The sequence below is a fragment of the Phoca vitulina genome, unplaced genomic scaffold (assembly GCF_004348235.1).
Source record: "Phoca vitulina isolate PV1807 unplaced genomic scaffold, GSC_HSeal_1.0 scaffold16, whole genome shotgun sequence".
NCBI classification, from domain to species: domain Eukaryota; kingdom Metazoa; phylum Chordata; class Mammalia; order Carnivora; family Phocidae; genus Phoca; species Phoca vitulina.
This window is the reverse complement of record NW_022589719.1, coordinates 27,368,207-27,391,461: the sequence shown is the minus strand read 5'-3', so window position 1 is coordinate 27,391,461 and position 23,255 is coordinate 27,368,207. Positions and strand designations below refer to the sequence as shown.

Below are 23,255 nucleotides of genomic sequence, written 5' to 3'. Positions count from 1 at the left end.
ACAGTAAAGGGAGGCCTGCCCTATTTTTGCATAAGTGCATCAGCCCCTTCCCAGGTATTTGCACACAGCCTCTGATACTAACAAACCCATTTACCACTGATGCCTTAATAGGTTTCAGAGTAAAACCCATGGACTCAACCGTTAGCAGAAATCAGAGCTTAATTACAGGTAATTAAGTCAACTGATACTTGAACATCCGTAAGTGGCAGGCACTGTGCTAAGCACTGGGGACGCTGCTGTGAGCAAGACCTGCATGGCGCCTATGGTTAGACCATCTTCACTTTAGACTATTAGACCCTGAAGAAGGAAGTAGATGGAGAGCTGGTCAAAGATGAGACCTAGAAGAACCTGAAGAGCAGACGTAACAAAGGCCTGGTGTTGATCAAAGAGAAAATGAAGTGCTGATGAGCTGGGTGTGCTCCAATACCTGCCTGGCTCTGTTTTATTTCCTGGACAGGCACGTATTCTCCAGCCCACAGCCCCTCCTGGACACCATCTTCCTAACCAGCCTCATGTTGCTGTGCAAACTGTTCCTTCAGCCCTGCCCCCACCCAATTCTGCACTGTCCTAAGTCTACCTTTGCACAACTTTCAACAGGTAGTTGATGGACACCCTGTGTCATAGGTTTCATAATGGAAAGAGGAGTAGCTGTTGAGGAATCTGCAGTGGAGAAGTGATGGCACCACAGAAGTGAAAGAAGGATGAAAAATGCCGACCGAGGCTCCGCTGGGGAGGACTGCAGGAGAGAACGGAGGGGGAAGAAAATCACAGGTTATACAACAGGATGTCCGAAGCCAGGATCACCAAGCCCTTCCCCTGCAGCGGCAAAGAGTCTACTCAGCGAGTCTGCACTAACTAGCCTGAACCCTCAAAGAGAGGAAATTAATTTACTCTGGATTTACTGGCTGGCTCTCTCCTCCTAAGGAGTTTGGGGTGCTTCCAATGCAAGAACTAATTCTTTCTCCTTTAGCCATTCCCAGACACCACTGCCCAAATTTTGCTGCAGGAAATCAACATCCTTCTACAAAGCATTCTAAACAGAGCATTCTGCTACCAGCCCTGGTTATGGAACGGACTGCCACCTGCCTTCCCCATCTACTGCCAACTCATTATTAACACATTTTTCTCTCTATGAAAACTTTTTCCTTAGTTCTCTCCAGCCTTTATCTATTCTACCACCTAATCCCACCCAAATCTGGGGAACCCAGCTACAAACAACAAATGCCCTAAGGACATAAAAGTAAGTGAAAGTACCTCCCACCCTCCCCACAGCTGGCTCACCTTTTTCAGGCAAATATGCCCCCAATGGTAGAAGCTAAGATGATCGCAAGGATAATACAGCAGATCATGATCATGATCTTCTTCTGCTCATCCAGACAAGGAAAGAAAAAGCATGTGAGAAGCAGTGTCACTGTGCAGAGTTGGAAGGGAAGGAAGACAAAAGTGGATCCAGACATGGGAGGAAGATGTGAAGGGAAAGGGAGATGGATCTGGCTTCTAGAACCCAGGACATGAATAGAAGCATTGCTTTCAGGCGAGATATTCAAAATTAGATCAACAGCAATCTCTAAGGGTGTTTAGTATGTTGTTCTGCCTTCTGGATCCCATCACATGAGAGTTATCCCTATCCTCTCCTAGAGCCAGATACCCACGACAAGTGAACCACATTCCTGGTGGGAGTAACTTAAACCTGAAATTCAAATGTAGTTCAATGTATTCTTTGAGAGTTAAACCATTTTCAAAATTTAGAACTTTTGATCCATCTGGTCTGGCACATGGTTAAAAAGGATTTTAACCCTTTTTCCAAAACCTAAACAAAAACCACCATATGGTGGCACCCAACCACTATTTTGCAGGGAATAGAGCCAGAACTGTTTCACAATCAATATAAAGTAATTTATTTTTAAATTATCAATAAAATAATCAAGTTTACATTTAAAAAATACAAATGACAGAAAAACCCTTCACTTGTATTCCAAACTAAGCCCCAGGGCTCAACAAAGTACTGTGATTAGAGCTTGTCTTCCCTTGTTGTTGGAGCCTGTCCACTGTCCTGACTTCATAGCCATGGGTAAGAGGGCATCCCCTTGGCTCTGTCTGAGTGCTGAGCAATGATGAAGTACATAGCCTTTGCAAAGGAAGCCAAGGGGTAGTCCCTGGATTAGGTGCTCACCCTATCCTAGAAAGTTAAAGCTAAACTATACATCAGGGAGACTGGCAGAGAATCTAAGGGGGTCAGCATAGTCACTACACTTGAAATCATTTCCTGGCTGTTGCTTCCTACATGACAAGAATTGGGGGAGACAAAGAACCTGTCAAGCTCATTAACCTGGTAGCAATACCAGCTACTCAGTAGTCCCTGGTCTCCCCCAGCTGACTCAGCCCTGGAGACGGGATCATCCTAAAGGCCACGGGAATGATCTCAAATTGCTCTGGGATGTTCTCAGGACAAGCCTCACCTATGCAGCAGTGGGGAGAGGTGCCAAAACTTGTCACACCTTCTGTCTGCTAAGCAGAAAAACTTAAGGGGGTCAACTTAGTCCTCACCCCAAAGATCTATGATTGTCCCAGTACTCACCAGAAAACAAGGTTTCTCGATGACACCAGAAGATCACATTTCTACTGATTCATTTGCAGATAAGCAAATGTCTCTTACCTAATTTTTAGCCCAGCTCAAGGGGTTGGTTTGTCTGTTTGTTTGTTTGTTTCGAGGTTATAATATTCTCCATTTCTAGTTTCCTACTTCCTGAGTGACACAGGCAAATATATACATACGTCTCACACACATGATTATAAAAATACATCTGGAATATATGAAATGAGTGACTGAATACTCGCACCAATCTGAGCATTTCCAGAGCCTGAGACTCAAGCACCTTGTCCCTGGCCCAATTTTAAGTGCCTGGTTATTTTTCACCTCAAGGCAATGGCTTCACAAAGCATCACTCCAATGGAGAACAGCCAGTTTCCAAGAGTCAGAGAGGGAAACAAATATCTCATACCCTCAGCCTTTACAAATGGCAACCTAGGACAACCGTATCATGCTGGTGCCTCCTTGAGTAAACATGAGAGAATACAACATAAAGATTGAAGTTGGCCCAAGCTGAACATACTAAGAGCTTAATTTAAAATTGAACTTCAAACAAGTCAGCTTCTAAGACCAAAATGACATCTGCCAGTTCCACATATTTTCAAGACATAGGGAAAACAAACTGTGAGGACCAAGACCCTGCCAAGTAGAAGGCTCAAGCCAAGCCTTATTGTTGCCACACTTGGAAGAATCCCTTTGTGTTGTTAACGATAACCCCCTACAAAATACACTGCAATTTCTGGAAGGAGAATACTCCATGAGGTAGAAAATACAGCACCTTGGGAAGGTTTGGAATGGGCTTTCCAAGGTGCAAGGCATAATTTGACACATTCAGAGGGAACAAAGAGAGGCTGGATTGGTTCGTACTGTCTGGGAGAGAAGGCACTTCAGAGTTGGTGAGGCAGGAGAAGGTTTTGAGGAGAACTCAGGGTTGCATCAGGTAGATTAGCTTCCTCCGGGGCTAAATTGTTTGCTGGGTCAGGTCCAAGGACGGCTACAAGGAAACAAAGGAACAGGTCGCACTCTCTCACAGGAAGGCCATTCAAACTCTGTTCCCGTCTGAAGACAAGGGTGGCCACACCAGGCTGGAGTGAAATCGGGTTCTAAGAGAGGCAGGGGAAGGAGGAGCTGATCAGTACACAGGATGGTGGTGGAGAGCAACATTAACACTCAGTCACAAACCTAGAAGGTGGAGACGGAAGGTCAGACATCACTGCAAAAAGGAGAGCAACGGAGAAGTCAACAGTAAACCTGAGAAATCCTGTAGACAAACCCAAGACAGGACCCAGAAATAAATATCCTGTCGTGAAAGAAACAAAAAGCCATATTGAAAATAAATCCCTGGGCTTTTTATAATCCTTCACACAGGCTGTCACATTCCCGTGGAAGGACTTGCCAGGGGGTGGCACCGTCGATCCACAAAAGCTACCCGTTCTCTCTCCGGGGCCCCCATCAGCACTTTTCAAATACAAGTTCCAGAACTTGAATCTTCTCCGTTACTCTCCTACTCCGCACTTCTCTCACACAGTGAAAAGAATAAAGAAAAGTTCAGGGGTCATCATGGCTGCTCCATCTTAAGTGCTGGGTAGGCTCGGGCAAGTTTCTTAACTTTACTGTGCTTCAGAGAGTTTCCCATCTGAAAATGCAGACAATGTTACTATCCTAGAACAGTACCTGGAACACAACTGGGGAGTCAAAGGAAGGCTGTCTTCCCTCCCTCCTGTTCAGAGACCTCTTGCCCTCAGGCCACATGGGGGGGTGGGGTGGTCCAGACCTAAAAGCAGCAACCAGTCCCGACTTTATGAAATACACTACAGTAAACAGCCCAACACTACTCAGCGACGACACAGCATTTTGGAGATCAGGTAAGTCAACTAAAAACAATACATTAATTAGTCTCCTCATTTAAAAAAGGAATTCATTTACATTCTCAAGAAGTTGTTGATGTTTAGTGCTATAAATATCTAACTTCGAGACCCTCTGGTCACATGGGAGGAGGAAGAAGGAAGAAGAGGCACACGGAAGCAAAAATGAAGAGAAGAATCAGGTCTGGTTACCAGCATGGAAGTACGTGTCAAGTATTAAAGACATTGGTATCTATTACCTCAGTAACCAGACTTCTTTGAATTCATAAGAGAAAACAGCAATGAGAAAAATAGAGGTTAGTCATACTGTTTGTTACAGTAACACAGTAATCACAAAACTCTAACTTTGGGGAAGTATTAAATAATTGAGAGTATATTCACAGTCTTGTGTTGAAAATTAGATTTACAAAGAGATTTCAGTGATGTGGAATGATGCCTAGGATTTTTGAACTGGGTCTAAAACCATCGATAACGTAGTCTGAAGTCTATGAAACCATGTCTGAGTGTGTGAACGTGCCACAAGGTTATCAGCAGTAACATTAAAAATTAATTCTGTTCACCTTTTCTGTGTTTTATATGTTTTTGTTAATATGACATCCTATATTTTATTCAGAAAAGTAATATTTAAGAAGTCACAAAAGTGTTAACAGTGCCAATAATTAGATCATTCCCGTCGTGCTGCTACCATGCACATGAAGCCCTGACAGATTTAAAGAAATTAATAGCCTAAATTTTAAACTTACTCTCCTCCAAGGTTCTCTGGACTTGATAGACAGTGATAAATGGCTACTGGTTTTACAAAGAGAAGCTAAGATGTAGGAAAGAACTCTCCTAGGCCCACCATCAGCTGTGTGTTCAAACTTGGCCCTGTGACTTAACATCTCTTTAAGCCTGAGTGTCTTCGTCTGTAAAATATGATAAGCAACAGTACCTACCTCAAGAAGGTGTTGTGGGGCCTCGAGGACGTGTGTATGAGGGGTTCCATACACGGGCTGGCCCAACTCAACACTCAAAAATGTTAACTGCTGTATCATTCAAGATCCAACCCGTCAGCCACAAACAAAACCCCACCACCCCAAACCCCAATCCAAAGCTTTGTTTACACTAAAAAGGGAATGGAAAACAAAGCCCAACATCCATGAAAGTCAGCAAGAATTCGGAAGATGAACCCCAGACTCAGGACATAGATTGTACCCAATTAGGAGCGTGCTTCCCGAGCAAAAGGAGCGAAAATGTGGTGCTCAGGTGTGCCAGGACAGGTGGCAGCCCACAGTGTAAGACAAAGAGCTGGGACAGAGTCCCCAGGAGAGGAACCAATGGGAGCCCGGCCCAGAAGAGAACTTCCCCTCGCACCAGAAGCCCAGAAGAGTATTTTAAGGAGATGAAAGAAGGCACAGGTGATGGAAAGTCTGAGAGAGCTCAGTGTGTGTGTCCAAGGACAATCACAAGGGAGGAGCACTGCCATGTGAAATCCCAGGCCAATTTCTCAAGAGGGAGCCAATCCAGAATCCCCAAGAACCTTCCATTTACTTACATTTCAGTGCAGCAACCACTCAGGCCGCCATTACTTCAGCCCAACGGAAAGTCCAATAATCAATGCTAAAATGCCCAGCAACACCACTACTACCACAATGATAATTATCAATTTCTGGAGAGGATAAGAGAAACAAACCATTATTACAAACAATCAAAAAACAACAACTCATCCAAAACCCAACCCCTCTCACCTCTACATTGAAAGCCTCTTATCAACCCAAATAAGACTATAGATCTACATAAAGACATTCTATTAGGATATTTTATATATCTTAAGCGACTTCCTGGCTAGCAAGGCCAGCAGATGGAAATATGGAGCTTCTGTGGGCTCTCGACTCACACTAAGTCTTGCACATGTGGACAGATACAAAAGCAACCATCACGGGGTCTCCGAGCAGCAATAAGCCAAGGTATCAAGAGACCAATTTTTCCTTTTCAAGAAGAAGTGTATGTTTTCAAATAGTCCTAATTTCAAACTTCTGTCTGTCTTTCCCCTGAAGCATACGCCCATCCATCAGACCCAGTCCAGTGATTGGGGATCAGAAAGCAGGACGGCAGTCCTATTGTGAGCCAGCCTGGATTCGTCAGGTGAAATAATTTCCCAGCTCCTTGAATCCCTGCACAAGCAATAGGTAAAGTTGGAAGAAAATCAAAGAACTGAAGAACAAAATTATCAGAGCCCAGGAGAATAGTCAGAAAAGAACAGTCTAAAAAGCACAAGCCACCAGAGCTGGCTACCACAATGGGCAGAGAAGTTGAGAAGTTCTCAAGCAACAGGGACACCGGGAGAGGGGTAAATATGCTGGTGTGGGGGAAAGAGCATGATTGGAATCTGAATTTGAATCCCAATCCTATACTTACTAGGTGCCATGAAGCCAATTACTTAACGTCTGACCCTTAACAGTTTCACCTATAAGTAGGGAATAACAGGTGCTCCATAAGATAGGAGGTAATGTTGTATGGAGATCAGCACAGCACTGGGTTCACAGTAGAAAAAAGGGGGGTGGGCTTGGTTAAGGGAGTGGAAGAGAGTGAACAGGTTTCTGAAGAACAGAGGAGTCAAGTGTAACATCTGAAAGGATCATGAGCTCCAGCCAGGAGAAGTCTAACGGCAACACTGGGCAATGCATCCACCCTGAAGAACTGTCTTCAAGTGTGGGTTCTTGGGTAGAGAGCATGTGAGCCAGATCCATGCAAGGCACACCAGGGGAGAAAGGGCAGCTACTCTCTGGGAAAGGCTGATGTAGGTGTTGGGATGAGGCCAGGACAGAAAGGGAAGGCAAAGGATCAAGTACACAGGTGGGGAGGACCAGAGAGAGGAGAAGCAAGCCAGACCAGTGGAGACTAAGGCGCTCACCCTCCGAGCTTCACTCTGAAACTTGACAGCCTTTTTGGTATCTGCCACGGCCCGCTCCACAAAGCCCACTGACTGGTCCATGTTGCTCTCGATACGGTCAATCATGGCTCCCTTTCCCCGGATGCAAGAGGTGGTGGCAGCAGAAACAGAGACAGGCACAGGGAAGAGAGAAAGAGCGAGAGACAGCAAGGAGAATGGACTCTCTTCTCTGAAGGCAGCCGGAGAGCCTCACCTTCCGGGCCTGACCCTGGTACTTCACGGCTCTTTTCGTTTCTTCCCGTGCCTTCTCCACATGGTCCACTGTGTGCATGACATTCAGCTCTATGTTATCTAGCATCTCACCCTGCAAAGAACAGACATGAGTCACACCCCATAAACCCACGCCAGGAGAGTTGGAGCTCTTGGTTATAATCCCCGGTGCAAAGAGGAGCATTCAGAAGTCTTCTGTGGGGCACACGTTCCATCTTACATGGGATTACCTATGGCTCCCCAGGCCCTGGTGGTGGTCACTCACTCAAGCAACACTCAGTAAATTACTTCTCTGGGACAGGCACTGCATGGAGCACCTGGAGCACAATGTCAAGATGCCTGGCAAATACATGTTCTAACAGATCCCACCACCACCATTCTGTTTTTAATTAAGCATATGAGGAGAGGAACCATAATAAGAATATCTTAGGGCATAATAACTGGGATGCTGGCCTCTTCCTAGTCGTGCAGACCTGAACCAAGTTCATTTGGCCTGAGGCAAGTTTGTTGCCTAGTTCTTCAGAACAGACTGGCCAACAGGAGCTGCTCCATAAACATCTAAGGTTGGGAACATCTGCTTTCTCCAGGAGAAACTCCCAGGCCCCTAAGGTGACAGACATTGGGTTTACCTAAGCTGTCTGGTTACATCTTATATCTCCGTGGTTATTAAGAGACAGTGATCTCTTGGCAAGATTCCCAACCATCTCCCAGCGATTACTTCCTGACGAGGAAGCACGGTCGCTCTAGTTAATTCTGGGCATCTTAGGATGGGAACGCCCCTCACCTACCTCGACCTGCCTCAACACAACCCGTTGCTTTACGGCACTCTATAAGCAGAGAAAGGCACTTACCATCACTTGACTCTCAAACCAAGTCCTCAGCAAGGCCGCGAGGAGAGAAGAAAGAAGAGCAGGGAAGGAGGCACTTAAGGAATGGTCTCAAAGGCCAGCAGGGAGCAGAGGAAAGGCACCTGGGCCCTGAGCAGGGGACGGCTGTCGGAAACCAGCCAAGCAGTGCTCGGGCTTCAGGCAGGTTTTGCAGCCCTTCCACAAAGGAAGCTGTTCTCAGTCCCTTCCAGGAGAGCAGAACAGCTGGAAGTTCATGGTAACGGCAGCACACCTGGACCCCGTGATGTCTCTGACTTCATCATAAGAACAGCAACCACCTGACCATGTGGAGCCAACACCCTATGCAGGTGACAGAGACTTACAACCCTGAGCAAACATGCCCAGGGACAGAGTAAGGTGACAAACCATGAGGGTTTCAAGTGTTCCTACAAATATTGTTCTACCTTTCCTTCCTTCATTTTGTTATCTGTTCTTGTTCCTTAGCAAAAGGTGCCAAAATTTTTGGAAAAACATACAGAAGAAAAAACAAAAATGGGAAAAAAATTAAAACCTCCACGAAAGCTAACTTTTCACCGTGAATTGGGGAAATGATCCTGTTTTCAGTGTCACCCGTGAAATTGTTCCTATCAGGAGACTGCTTTAAGGCATCCTCATTAAGAACCCACATCCCCGGGGCGCCTGGGTGGCTCAGTCGTTAAGCGTCTGCCTTCGGCTCAGGTCATGATCCCAGGGTCCTGGGATCGAGCCCCGCATCGGGCTCCCTGCTCTGCGGGAAGCCTGCTTCTCCCTCTCCCACTCTCCCTGCTTGTGTTCCCTCTCTCGCTGTGTCTCTCTCTGTCAAATAAATAAATAAAATCTTTAAAAAAAAAAAAAAAGAACCCACATCCCCACTTAGAAGGGAAACAAGAGGTGCAGGTGGAAGGAGGGAGTACTTGACTGAGCGCATCAAACCCCACAGTAAGCAGAAGTGAGGCCAAAGGAGCAGGCCAGAGGACAAGGATGAGCTGGCACTCAGGAGGGCATTCCTTTCCTGGGACACTGGGATCCTGTTACTCCATCATGAGGACTCCCGATGATTCCCCACCGTACCTCACTGACCTTCCAGTCCTCCCGTCTCAGGAGGACCTGAGCTTTCCTGCCTCTCCCCAGGGTTACCTGATTCTCCACCAGCATGGCGATGTCCACAAACATGTCATGAAGCTCCTTGATGCTGCTCTCCAGCCTCACAATGTCCTTGTGCCGCCCCTCGATCTCACTGAGGGCTTGCTTGGAAATCTGGGAGTCCATGATCTACAACAGGCCACACAAAGACCAATCATCAGCCGGCACCCCTGCCACAGGCCCCTGCCCCCCTGCCTCCCTGCACCTGCGGACCTTCCCGCACCAACCACACGGAGCTCCACGGCAGCCTCCCCTCTCCACGAGAGGGGCGTGCATCCCAGCTCCCAGGCACTCACCCCAGAAGTGAATATGGCGGGGTTCCCACTCTCCAGCATCTCCTCCAGCTCCTCATCTGTGGTCTTTTTGCCGGCTTTATAACAAAAGAAGTAGAGCATCAAATTCAAGACCAAACAAAGCACACCAATTCAAAAGTTCCCTGAAAAGGGCGCCTGGGTGGCTCAGTTAAGCATCAGCTATTGATTCGGGTCATGACCCCGGGGTCCTGGGATCGAGCCCCACATCAGGCTTCCTGTTCAGGGAGAAGTCTGCTTCTCCCTCTCCCAGCTTGTGCTCACTCGTGCTCTCTGTTGCTATCTCTGTCTCTCTCAATTAAATAGAATCTTTAAAAAAACAAAAAAAGTTCCCTGAAAACCAGGAACACGGTAACTTCACTCTAAAGACCGTGGCCTTTATAACACACCCCCAAGAGCTCCTGACACGCCTTACTTCCAATTTCTCCCCTAATCTAATCCACCCTTAGCATTACAGGTGGTTACCTTCCTGAAGGACATATCTGACCACATCCCTTCCTAGCTCAGAAAGCTGACTGGCCCGTTCACTGTGCCTCGGAGGATCGGGAGCCAGTTCCTAGGTGAGCCCTCCGTCCTCCACCTAACCCCACATTGCTCTTCCCAAGGGCTCCCCCTTCCCAGGCTGGACAGTGGCAGCACTCCTAAACACACTTGCTTTTCTCTGACCACTTCCTGCTTCACATACTTCCTCCACTTAGAGCCCTTGGCACCCTGTAGTGCCCCAAGTCCCTGAAGGGCGGGGCTGTCAGAATATGTCTGTTCCTCACAGCACCCAGCGCCATCCTATAATCTCATAAATGTTCTCTGCTGTCAAAGACACAACAAAAAGATGTCGTAGGTCCCCAGGAGAGCAACTGTCAGCAAGTGCCTCCCCTCCATGTGAGGAAATGCTGGTGTCCACAGGAACCAAACGACCTGGGTCCAACAACCATCACGCCACCTTGCAGCCCATGACATGGCACCAGGTGCACCAGTGCCCTAAGGCCTCTCCTGAGTTTGGGTGCAAATGCGGGCAGAAGCCACAAGCAGGGGTGCTGCTCCTCGCTCTCCCAGTTCTCCCGACTGGGGACAGACAGCCCCGTGGCAGGCAAAGGCGAAGGGGCGCGCACCAACTTCAAACACATACTGATTTCGAGCTGCCGCTGGATTCGCCCTTTACTGCGTTCACGGAAGTCCACCTGAGCCTCGTTGTATTTGGTCATCACCTCCACAAACTTCCGGGACAGGACGGAATGCTGTGGGAACCATGCCAAGTGCAGTGAGCCCCCAGGAGCTGATGGCCAGGGACCCCACACTGTTATAGAGCCCACACCCCCGGCCCCATCCGGCCCAGTCTGTGGCAGCATTGGACTTGGAAGCAAAAGACCAGGTGTAAGACTCAACTTTCCGCTTTCCTAAATTCGCACCATCAAGACAGTCTGCTGACCTTTCCAAGGCATGTGTTCAGCATCTGTTTACCTGCCCTGCTGACCTCACGTGATAATCCTGAGGCCAAAGGAGAGCCCTGCATCCACATGACTAGCTGCGTTTTTCTGGCACAACCCTTGGCTTGCTTTCTAAAGCTGCCAGACTCCCTTCCAAATCCAACACCTGCCAAAATCCTTGAGTTCTTACCCAACCTGACCTTCCTAACTTCCCTTGCTTATAAGTCAATGCATTCACTCAAGAGCCCCCTGTGCCTGTGTTCCAATCTTCACCATTATTTTTATTCCTTGCCCACCTCTCCACATCAAGGCCTACTGGCTTCTCCTTTGCAAAATCACCAGTATTTGTACCCTTTCCAAACCCACTAGCAGCACGCACATTCAAACCAAAGTCATTGCAAAAGCCCAGCAAGAGACCCACCTGCCTCTCGCCCGTGCCCCACTCTGGTCCAGCTTTCAGGAGGCCCCCAGACTACCTCCTAACAGACTGCAAGCTGAAGTAAATGCACACAGGCCACCTGATCCTATCCAGGTTCCCCAGACAGGTATTCAAAGATCTCTGGAGTACAGCACTACATTCTCAATCAAAATTCAATGGCCACTAGCCCACAGCCAGCTTTTCTCTCCAGACAGGCTATTCTCTCCATGCCAGCCCCTCACCCCTGCCCCACCCCCATCACTACCACTACTGCTACTAACACACCCCCCGCTCCTGTCCCCAGGCCTCTTAGGGGAACCTCTCGACCCCTGAACCTGTCCATGTTGCCACTCTCGCCCATCCAAGGCCCAGCCCCCTCTGACTACCCCCAATTCTTCCCGAGCTCTGTGAATGCGGAGAGCACCGTGCACTTCATTGAGTCTTCCTACACTGCTCTCCTGTTAGGTCCCATGTGATAGCATCCTTCTGCCACTTGAACACAACTGCCAGTTCTTTGAGGACATGGATCATATCTTTGATGACCACCAGAGAGCCTAACTCCCACTGGACAACTAATGACCACAGTCTTCAGAGACCTCTGTTTCCTCCTGAGTAAAACAGGAGGCACACAAACTCTGAAGCTGTGCCCTAGAGGAACCTTGGGAAGTTCTTCATGGGCCTCCTTAGAGAAGCAGAGGGTGACAGAGGGGCCAAAAGGGCTGGACTCTGGCCCCTCTCCTGCTTCAGCCTGGGCAGCTCTCCTCTACCAGTTCTTCCAAATGAATCCAAATAAGAACTGTACCTTACAAAAGAAAAAAAAAAGACTCCACAGCTAAGACCAAAAAAAAAATTAAGACTGGATGACATGACCAGGGAAAATCTTACCTGGGATTTCCGAATCCGAAGGTCGGCCGACGACCGGACCTCATCTTCCTCGATGTGCCTCTCCATACCTACAGAGCAGAGCAAGGTTATTCCAGCAACACATCACTGCTCTCCAAGCAGCACACAGCTCAGTGCCAGGCTCCCCGCACACCCTCTCGCACCCAGCCCATGCAGAGATACAAGAGCCATCTACAATCTCGACACGTCAGCTCACAAGTGAGCCACGGGCCTCATGTTCCACGCCCTTTACTGTACCAGGTCTTGTCTGACTGTAACTGAGCACAGCGGCTAACAGCAAGAGTCTCCGTCACCAGGAGACTTGGGCTCAAATCCCTGCCCTGCCACTCACTAGCTGTGTGACGTTGGGAAGGCCACGTCACCTTGGTGTTCCTGTTCTCTCATGTACAGAACGGAGCGAGGACAGCACCTCCCTCACCCACGTGAGCAGTGAATGAGAACGCACACAGTGCCCCACACACTCTCACAGCTACTATTGGAAGCTGCCCCTAACCACCTCCACCTCTGCCCATGAAAACAGGTATTGGGATTCGTTTTGGGGGAAGAAATGATGAATGCCGCCTCCACCCTCTGATCAACAGTCTGCTTTCCCAAACCAACTGGACAAAAATGCAGTTGGAACAAAGAGACCTTTTGGGCCCCAGGGGAACTCAGTCTATGACCTCGCCTCACCTCGCTTCACTGAACAAAGGTCTAAACCGAAGGGGTGGAGACCTGGCCCCCCAAGAACTGTCTGCAGACTGAATAATAATATGTTCTGCGTCTAGATAGCTCTAGCATTAGTGTTCACACGGACGTAGGGCTGGGAAATGCGACGAGTAAGAGAAAAGTCAAGGGACCAAGTTAAAGCACCGAGTCACACGACTCGGCAGCCGGCAGCACACTTTGGTTCTGCACTCTTTCAGCTGCAGTCCTGCTTCCAGGACAGGCAAGATTTCGGGGGCAGTGCCCAAACTACAAGCGAAGATGGGACGAGCGTATCATCTGGATGAGTTTCGGTCCAGAAGAGCTGGGCCCCGCGGATGTGGGCGCCGCGGATGTGAGGCGGCTGGTGGTGGGGCTGGCTTGTTGCCGTTGCTCCCTTCTTACTCTTCAGTTTGTTCCGGACGTTGTTGGCCCTTTTCTTGATCTCGGTCGTGAGCTGCTCTAGGTCATCCTTGGTTTCTGGGTAAACAAAGGCAAGCAGAATCAGCTAGAGAGACTAATTGCTCTGTGAGCCTCACCAAGCAAGGGGAGGTGGGAGCTTTCTCAGGTACCCACCACCCACAGCAGTATTTATCCTGAGGTGCTCCCTAGACATCTGTCCTTAGAATCACAGACAGCTTATTTAATAAGCACTTTTCTAGGCACCCTGGTCCCAGACCTACAGAATAAAAACACCCACAGTTGGAGCCCTACAATCTGTCTTTTTAACAAGCTTTCCCAATGTTTATTGCAGCAATGTCCACAAAAGCCAAAATATGGAAAGAGCCCAGATGTCCATCCACAGATGAATGGATAAAGAAGATGTGGTATATATATACAATAGAATACTACTCAGCCATCATAAAGGATGAAATCTTGCCATTTTTCAACAACATGGATGGATCTAGAGGGTATTATGCTAAGCAAAGTAAGTCAGAGAAAGACAAATACCATATAATTTTACTCATATGTGGAATTTAAGAAACAAAACAGATGAACATAGGGGAAGGGAAGGAAAAATAAGATAAAAACAGAGAAAGAGGCAAACCATAAGAGACTCAACTCTAGGGAACAAACTGAGGGTTGCTGGAGGGGAGATAAGGAGAGCACTTGATGTAAATGAGCAATGGGTGTTATGTGCAACTGATGAATCACTAAACTCTACCCTAAACCTAAAAATACACTATGTTAACTAACTTTAAGTTGAATTAAAAAAAAAAAGAAAAAGCTTTCCCAAGTAATCCTGTGGCACACAAAATTATGAGAACCTTGCTTTTAGAGGAAATCATCCGGTTTACCATGATGGCTTCAGCTCAAAGGTAGGAGAGAGTTTCATGGGATTTCTGAGAAAAGGGATGCCAACAAAGGCTCATCAACCTAGATTCAGGCAAATATTTATGACATACCTACTATGTGCACAATGCTATTCTAGGATGTATGGAGCAAAGGAAGTACTGGCCATGACTATTCATTCAGAAACCATCCTTCAGCACCTGCTACAAGCTTGGACCTGAGCTAGACACTAAGCCATCAGAGAGAAGATAGAGATCCTGCCTTCAGGGGCTCAGGGTCTACTGGGGGACAAGGAACGAATAAATCAGTTGTTCTAATGTGCAGTGTGGAGTAAGGTGTGAGTTCTGATCAAGGTGTGCACAGGATGGTGATGAAGAGCCCCTAGCACAGCCTGGAGGGATCTGGAAACACTTCTAAAGACAGATGATAGTAAGATTGTGTCTTGACAAAGGAGGAAGTGTTAACCAGGCAGAAAAGGAGATGAAGAGCAGAGTCTCTGGGAGGAGGGACAATATGTAAAAGACATGAGGAGACAAGAACCATTTGGGGAACAGCAAAAGTTCAGTCTGGCTAAAGTGTGGGTGACATGGGGGAAGGGTGGCAGGAGGAAAGGGTGTGGAGAAGGGCAGGCATGTGACTAAGACAATTCCCATGTGCTCCGCTGAAACATTCCAGCTTTAACCTTCTGGTGCTAGGGAGCTGCTGAACAATTCAGAGCAAAAGGATAGCATCTGGCTCGTTTCTTGTCCTTAAGGAACCTAAAATACAGCCCTAACCCCACTCTAAAAATGTAAAAGTTTGCTGAGGTGGTGGTAACAAATGGGAGTCTCGGAATAGGTGGGATTGAAGTGAACATGACCCATTCTGGAACATCTCATGGAAAAAAGATGGCCTTGATCTGGCAGGATTTGGATGGGGGCGGGGAAAAGCGTTTCAGGTGGGGAAACAGCACACGCAAAGGTACAGCCAAGGGTCGGAGATGAGGGACGTGAGAAGCAGTCAGCGTCACTGCAGTCGTGAGAGGGGCTGGATGGCCAGGAGAGGAGAGTTCAGCCACATGGACTCCGCGGGACCATGAAGACCAGAGCCGGCTGAGCTGGGCGCGTGAGCTCAGGCAGGGAAAGGAGAATGGACAGACCCAACGTGTACACAGTGTGGTGTGGTGCACACACCCCCTGCTGCTCACAGGAGGGAGGAAAACTGGCTCAGCCCCAATGCCAAGGGCCATTGCTGGGTGACTCAGGTCTAAGTAAACACTCACTTGGCTCTGGAATCGGTGCAGACAGGATGATACTGTAGAGTTTCTTAGCCTCTTCCACGTGCTCAGATATCTTGTCAATGTTTTGCCGAGTTTCCTCGATCTAGAATCACAAAGACAACAGCCTTTGTTGGGAGAGGAAGAACATGTCCACAACTGAGATAAAAGCTTAGCAGAGCTCCCTGGGGAAAGCCGCCCACCTTCTGGGTTTGTGGGACAACATGAGGACTAAAAAGTCTTCTGCTGCTGGGTGAGTGCCCTTTGCATGGCCAGATAAACTAGCATCCAGAGCAGTCACCAAAAACCCACATGCCCTGCTCCCTGAGAAGAATACATCCACCCATCTGGGATGGGAGGCTGTGGACCAGAGTCAAGAAGAGCCAGGAAAACCCAAGAAGACGAGTCAGATGACAGAGCCAATAAACCATATCAGGCAGACCAGTCGGCCACCCCCGGAACGAGAACACCAGAGGGGGGAGGATGGGAGAGAGAGAAAAGGGAAGTCGGAAAGAAAAGCAGTGAAGGGGAGAGAACAAACGTAGAGAGTGAAAACAAAGAAGAGAGAGAGAGAGACTAATAAACATGGCCCCCTCAGGAGACACCGGAGTTTCCCCTGGACATGTGTTCTGCTGGATTCCCCCAGATGATCAGCCTCCAGACACTCCAGCCACAGACCATTTCTGCACCTGACGAAGGTTCCTGATTATGCAAGGTGTGCATCATAAAATATTCCCAGCAGCACTTCATTCCCAGATAGAACAGCATCACAAGACACTGCTGCGTGAGCACTCCTCAGAGAGCCGACAGAGACCTCAATGCCCACCAGGTCTAGCTGCCGCACTTCCAGAAGGATGGGCTTATCAATGCTGTGGCAATTAACAGACAAATCTTGTAAAACACCATCCAGCAGCATCTTACCATCAGGAATACAATAAAATACAACTCAGTATGCAGTGTCCAGCATACCTTTCTTCCAGCAAATAATTCACTTGATTTTGAAAACCCAGTCAGAGCTCTCCAGATTAAATAGAAAACAGGAAAAATAAAACTTGAGTTCTCTAACCCTCGAATGAGCACTTCTGCCAGTGGAACTGTGGACTTTGTCCCTCTACAAATATGCTGGTTGTGATGAACCACAGTTTGAGAGTAGACTCACTTGCTTCAAGATATAAAATAAAATTGCAATGTAATCGTATCATCAGAGTATAAATCCAAATACAAGTCGCTACCCACACATTTGTGAAGCATTTTCACAGCTGGCAAAACAATCCATGGTGACGCATGAGGACCGTTATTCACCTGAGGAACCTAAAGGTTGAAGAGGTCACAGGTCACATAGTGGGACGACACTCAAATAGGGATGGTTGGACGTGGGAGCACTCCAGACTCCAACTGGGATGCTTTTTGCATTATTTCTAAGACTTGATCTTGTGGCTTCTCCAAACTGTTTAACCTCTAGCAGAATCCCAGACCTACCCAACGCTAACAAGGGCCTATGTTAACACCTGTGAATGCTGGCAGGCTCTAGAGGTGTGACCACCTCAGATTCAGGCCCTTGGGTGAAGCCAGAAATTGCCACTTTGCCCTTCCCTTGTCTCTCACATCAAACACTGGCTCCTGTTACAACTCATATAATGTCATTGCATCACACCATGTCCCATTTCCATCATGTGACTGTCTTGCCAAAGTAATTCCACTATACCAAATAGGACTGAGAAAAAAAGGCTCTCTAGGATAAAACGCACAAACCACTTCAAAAAGGGTTTCACATAAGAGAATCAGAGAAATAAGTGACACCATGAAGCGTTCCAATGTCAGAATAATTGGAATCCCAGAGGGAGTGGAGAGAGAGAGAGAGGACTAGAAGATGTATTTGAGCAAATCGTAGCTGAGAACTTCCCTAATCTGGGGAATGAAACAAACATTCATGTCCTAGAGGCAGAGAGGACCCCTCCCAAGATCAAGGAAAATAGGCCAACATCCCGGCATGTAATAGGAATACTCACAAATCTTAGAACCAAGGAAACCATCTTAAGGGCAGTTAGGGGGAAGAGATTCCTTACGTACAGAGGGAGGAACATCAGAATAACATCAGACCTATCCACAAAGCCCTGGCAAGCCAGAAAGGCCTGGCAAGACATATTCAGGGTACTAAACGAGAAGAACATGCAGCCGAGAATACTTTATCTGGCATGGCTGTCATTTAGAATGGATGGAGAGATGCAGAGCTTCCAACACCGCGGAAACTGAAAGAATATGTGACCACTAAGCCGGCCCTGCAAGAAATATTAAGGGCGGTTCTATAAAAGGAGAAAGACACCAAGAGTGATATACAACAGAAATTTAGAGAGACATTCTATAAAAACAAGGTCTTCACAGGCAACATGATGACAATAAATTCATATCTTTCAATAATCACCCTGAACATGAACAGCCTAAATGCTCCCATAAAACGGCACAGGGTTGCAGATTGGATAAAAAGACAGGACCCATCCATATGCTTTCTACAAGAGACTCATTTTGAACCTAAAGATACATCCAGACTGAAAGTGAAGGGATGGAGATCCATATTCCATGCCAGCGGACCTCAAAAGAAAGCTGGGGTAGCAATTCTTATATCAGAAAAATTAGATTTAAAACTAAAGACTGTAGTTAGAGACACAGAAGGACACTATATCATTCTTAAAGGGTCTATCCAACAAGAAGACCTAACATTTGTAAATATCTATGCCCCCAACATGGGAGCAGCCATCTATATAAGCCAACTGTTAACCAAAATAAAGAGTCATATTGATAACAATATGTTAATTGTAGGAGACCTCAATACTCCACTCTCAGCAATGGACAGATCATCTAAGCAGAAAATCAACAAGGAAACAAGAGCTTTGAATGATACACTGGACCAGATGGACCTCATAGATATTTACAGAACATTCCACCCTAAAACAACAGAATACTCATTCTTCTCGAGCGCACATGGAACTTTCTCCAGAATAGACCATATACTGGGTCACAAATCAGGTCTCAACCGATACCAAAAGACTGAGATTATTCCCTGCATATTCTCAGAGCACAATTCTCTAAAACTGGAATTCAATCACAAGAAAAAATTTGGCAGAAATTCAAATACTTGGAAGCTAAAGACCACTCTGCTCAAGAATGTTTGGGTCAACCAAGAAATCAAAGAAGAACTTAAACAATTCATGGAAATCAATGAGAACGAAAACACAGCGGTCCAAAACCTATGGGATACTGCAAAGGCGGTCCTAAGGGGGAAATACATAGCCATCCAAGCCTCACTCAAAAAAATAGAAAAATCCCGAATTCACCAACTAACTCTACACCTTAAAGAACTAGAGAAAAAGCAACAAACGACGCCTAAGCCACGCATTAGAAGAGAAATAATTAAAATTAGAGCAGAAATCAATGAATTAGAAACCAGAAACACAGTAGATCAGATCAACGAAACTAGAAGTTGGTTCTTTGAAAGAATTAATAAGATCGATAAACCACTGGCCAGACTTATCCAAAAGAAAAGAGAAAGGACCCAAATTAATAAAATGATGAATGAAAGGGGAGAGATCACGACTAACACCAAGGAAACAGAAACAATTATTAGAAATTATTATCAACAACTATATGCAATAAACTGAGCAATCTGGATGAAATGGAGGCCTTCCTGGAAACCTACAAGCTGCCAAGACTGAAACAGAAAGACATTGACAACCTGAATAGGCCAATAACCAGTAATGAGATTGAAGCAGTGATCAAAAACCTCCCAAAAACACAAGAGTCTAGGGCCTGATGGATTCCCTGGGGAATTCTACCAACCATTCAAAGAAGAAATAATACCTATTCTCCTGAAGCTGTTTCAAAAACAGAAACAGAAGGAAAGCTTCCAGACTCATTCTGTGAGGCCAGCATTACCTTAATCCCCAAACCAGGCAGACCCCATCAAAAAGGAGAATTTCAGACTGATATCCCTGATGAATATGGATTCCAAAATCCTCAACAAAATCCTAGCTAATAGGATCCAACAATACATTAAAAGGATCATCCACCATGACCAAGTGGGATTTATCCCCGGAATGCAAGTGTGGTTCAACATTCGCAAATCAATCAATGTGATAGAACACATTAATAAGAGGAGAGAGAAGAACGATATGGTCCTCTCAAATGATGCAGAAAAAGCATTTGACAAAATACAGCATCCTTTCCTGATTAAAACTCCTCGGAGTATAGGGATAGAAGGAACATTCCTCAAGTTCATAAAATCCATCTATGAAAAACCCACAGCGAATATCATCCTCAATGGGGAAAAGCTGAGAGCCTTTCCCTTAAGATCAGGAACACGTCAAGGATGCCCACTCTCGCCACTATTGTTCAACATAGTACTAGAAGTCCTAGCAACAGCAATCAGACAACGAAAAGAAATAAAAGGTATTCAAATTGGCAAAGAAGAAGTCAAACTCTCTCTTTTCGCAGACGACATGATACTTAATGTGGAAAACCCAAAAGATTCCACCCCCAAATTACTAGAACTCACCCAGCAATTCAGTAACGTGGCAGGATACAAAATCAATGCACAGAAATCAGTTGCTTTCTTATACACTAACAACGCAACTGTAGAAAAAGAAATTAGAGAAACGATTCCATTTACAATAGCACCAAAAACCATAAGATACCTCGGAATAAACCTAACCAAAGAGGTAAAGGATCTATACTCTAGGAACTACAAAACACTCATGAAAGAAATTGAAGGAGACACAAAAAGATGGAAAAACATTCCATGATCATGGATCGGAAGAATAAACATTGTTAAAATGTCTATGCTACCCAGAGCAATCTATACCTTCAATGCCATCCCGATCAAAATTCCAATGACATTTTTCAAAGTGCTGGAACAAACAATCCTAAAATTTCTATGGAATCAGAAAAGACCCCAAATCGCCAAGGAAATGTTGCAAAAGAAAAACAAAGCTGGGGGCATCACGTTGCCCGATTTCAAACTATATTACAAAGACAGTGATCATCAAGACAACATGGTACTGGCACAAAAACAGACATACAGACCAATGGAACAGAATAGAGAGCCCAGATATGGACCCTCAACTCTATGGTCAAATAATCTTCGACAAAGCAGGAAAAAATATGCAATGGAAAAAAGACAATCTCTTCAATAAATGGTGCTGGGAAAATTGGACAGCCACATGCAGAAGAATGAAACTCGACCATTCTCTAACACCATACACAAAGATAAACTCAAAATGGATGAAAGACCTCAATGTGATACAGGAATCCATCAAAATCCTAGAGGAGAACATAGGCAATAACCTCTCTGACATCGGCCACAGCAACTTCTTTCAAGATACATCTCCAAAAGCTAGTGAAACAGAAGCAAAAATGAACTTTTGGGACTTCATCAAGATAAAAAGCTTCTGCACAGCAAAGGAAAACAGTCAACAAAACAAGGAGGCAACCCACAGAATGGTAGAAGATATTTGCAAATGACACTACAGATAAAGGGCTGGTATCCAAGATCTATAAAGAACTTCTCAAACTCAACCCCCAAAAAACAAATAATCAAGTCAAAAAATGGGCAGAAGAGATGAACAGACACTTCTCTGAAGAAGACATACAAATGGCTAACAGACACATGAAAAAATGTTCATCATCATTAGCCATCAGGGAAACAAATTAAAACCACACTGAGATACCACCTTACACCACTTAGAATGGCAAAAATGGACAGGGCAAGAAACAACAAATGTTGGAGAGGTTGTGGAGAAAGGGGAACCCTCTTGGTGGGAATGCAAATTGGTACAGCCACTTTGGAAAACAGTGTGGAGGTTCCTCAAAAATTTAAAAATAGAGCTACCCTATGACCCAGCAATTGCACTACTGGGCATTTACCCCGGACACAGATGTAGTGAAAAGAAGGGCCATATGCACCCCAGTGTTCATAGCAGCAATGTCCGCAATAGCCAAACTGTGGAAAGAGCAGAGATGCCCTTCAACAGATGAATGGATAAAGAAGATGTGGTCCATATATACAATGGAATATTACTCAGTCATCAGAAAGGATGAATACCCAACTTTTACATCAACATGGATAGGACTGGAGGAGATTATGCTAAGTGAAATAAGTCGAGCAGAGAAAGTCAATTATCATATGGTTTCACTTATTTGTGGAACATGAGGAATAACACGGAGGACATTTGGAGAAGGAAGGGTAAAATGAAGGTGGAAGAATCGGAGGGGTAGATGAACTATGAGAGACTATGGACTCCAAGAAACTGAGGGTTTTAGAGGGAAGGGGGGGTGGGGGGATGAGTTAGCTGGGTGATGGATATTAAGAAGGGCACGTACTGCATGGAGCACTGGGTGTTATACAAAAACAATGGATCATGGATCACCACATCAAAAACTAATGATGTATTGTAGGGTGACTAACATAATATAATAAAATTAAATTAAAAAAAAAAAGATATGGGGCGCCTGGGTGGCTCAGTCGGTTAAGCGGCTGCCTTCGGCTCAGGTCATGATCCCAGGGTCCTGGGATCAAGCCCCACATCGGGCTCCTTCCTCAGCAGGGAGTCTGTTTCTCCCTCTCCCTCTGCCTGCCGCTCCCCCTGCTTGTGCTCTCCCTCTCTCTATCTCTATCAAATAAATAAATAAAATCTTTAAAAAAAAAAAAAAAAGATTTCACATTTCTTAACACATCATAAGGCCTTAGATGTTCCATGTTCAACAGATTGGATGTCTCAGAAAATATATTCTGGAATATTATTTCATAAAGCGAAGAACATCCTGATCCGAACTTTGGTCAATGATAGAAAGATGAGACAGGAAGCTGTTAGCTGCTGGGCCTCAAGTCCAGAGTCACTCCAGACATCCAGAGACCGGATGGTAGATGGCCTATCTGACCCTGTGGGTGGGAGAGCGGAGCCCTACGTGCTGCACCCTCAGCCTTCCTGTGGGACTTCCGAGCCCAGGGAGCACGGGCTCCCACTCCCACCTCCTCCATCCTCCACCCAGTGCAGGCTGGCTGCCCTTTTTCCTCTGTCCTGATCAACCTCACCACTTGGAGGCATTTCAGGGATTCTGATTTAGTAATCCAGGAACTTTGTCAATTCACCAAATAATCACAGAACCCATCTAGGACTTCAGGATGGGCAACTGGCCAATCATACAGCGTTCTTTTTTTGAACTCTGTGTCTTTGTTTTTTCTTGGAAGTGTGGTTTTCCTCCAAGGTGACTTTCTGGGTATTTCATGGTGGCAGCTGCAGGCAATTAATTTTCTTTCGTGCATTTGCCAGATAAGCAAAGACTCAAGGCGGGGGGGGGGGGGGGGGGGG

The 23,255-nt window shown here is 46.2% G+C and overlaps 1 protein-coding gene across 3 annotated transcripts in view; it reads right to left on the bottom strand.

The window, feature by feature from the left end:
- Positions 1-3,172: 3,172 nt before the first annotated feature.
- LOC116638339 (syntaxin-3) overlaps positions 3,173-23,255 on the bottom strand; it is a 53,628-nt gene continuing 33,545 nt past the window's right edge. The window contains exons 3-11 of one of the 3 annotated variants that reach the window (XM_032414232.1): positions 15,901-16,000; positions 13,752-13,826; positions 12,645-12,712; positions 11,044-11,152; positions 9,903-9,976; positions 9,601-9,735; positions 7,581-7,691; positions 5,990-6,103; positions 3,173-3,693 (exon numbers count right to left, since the gene is read on the bottom strand). In XM_032414232.1, the coding sequence (XP_032270123.1) occupies positions 6,020-6,103; positions 7,581-7,691; positions 9,601-9,735; positions 9,903-9,976; positions 11,044-11,152; positions 12,645-12,712; positions 13,752-13,826; positions 15,901-16,000 (756 nt within the window). In that variant the 3' untranslated portion in view covers positions 3,173-3,693; positions 5,990-6,019. Of the gene's footprint in view, positions 3,694-5,989; positions 6,104-7,580; positions 7,692-8,448; positions 8,474-9,600; positions 9,736-9,902; positions 9,977-11,043; positions 11,153-12,644; positions 12,713-13,751; positions 13,827-15,900; positions 16,001-23,255 lie in introns of those variants that run through there. The other 2 variants (XM_032414233.1, XM_032414231.1) reach the window with 2 other exon arrangements.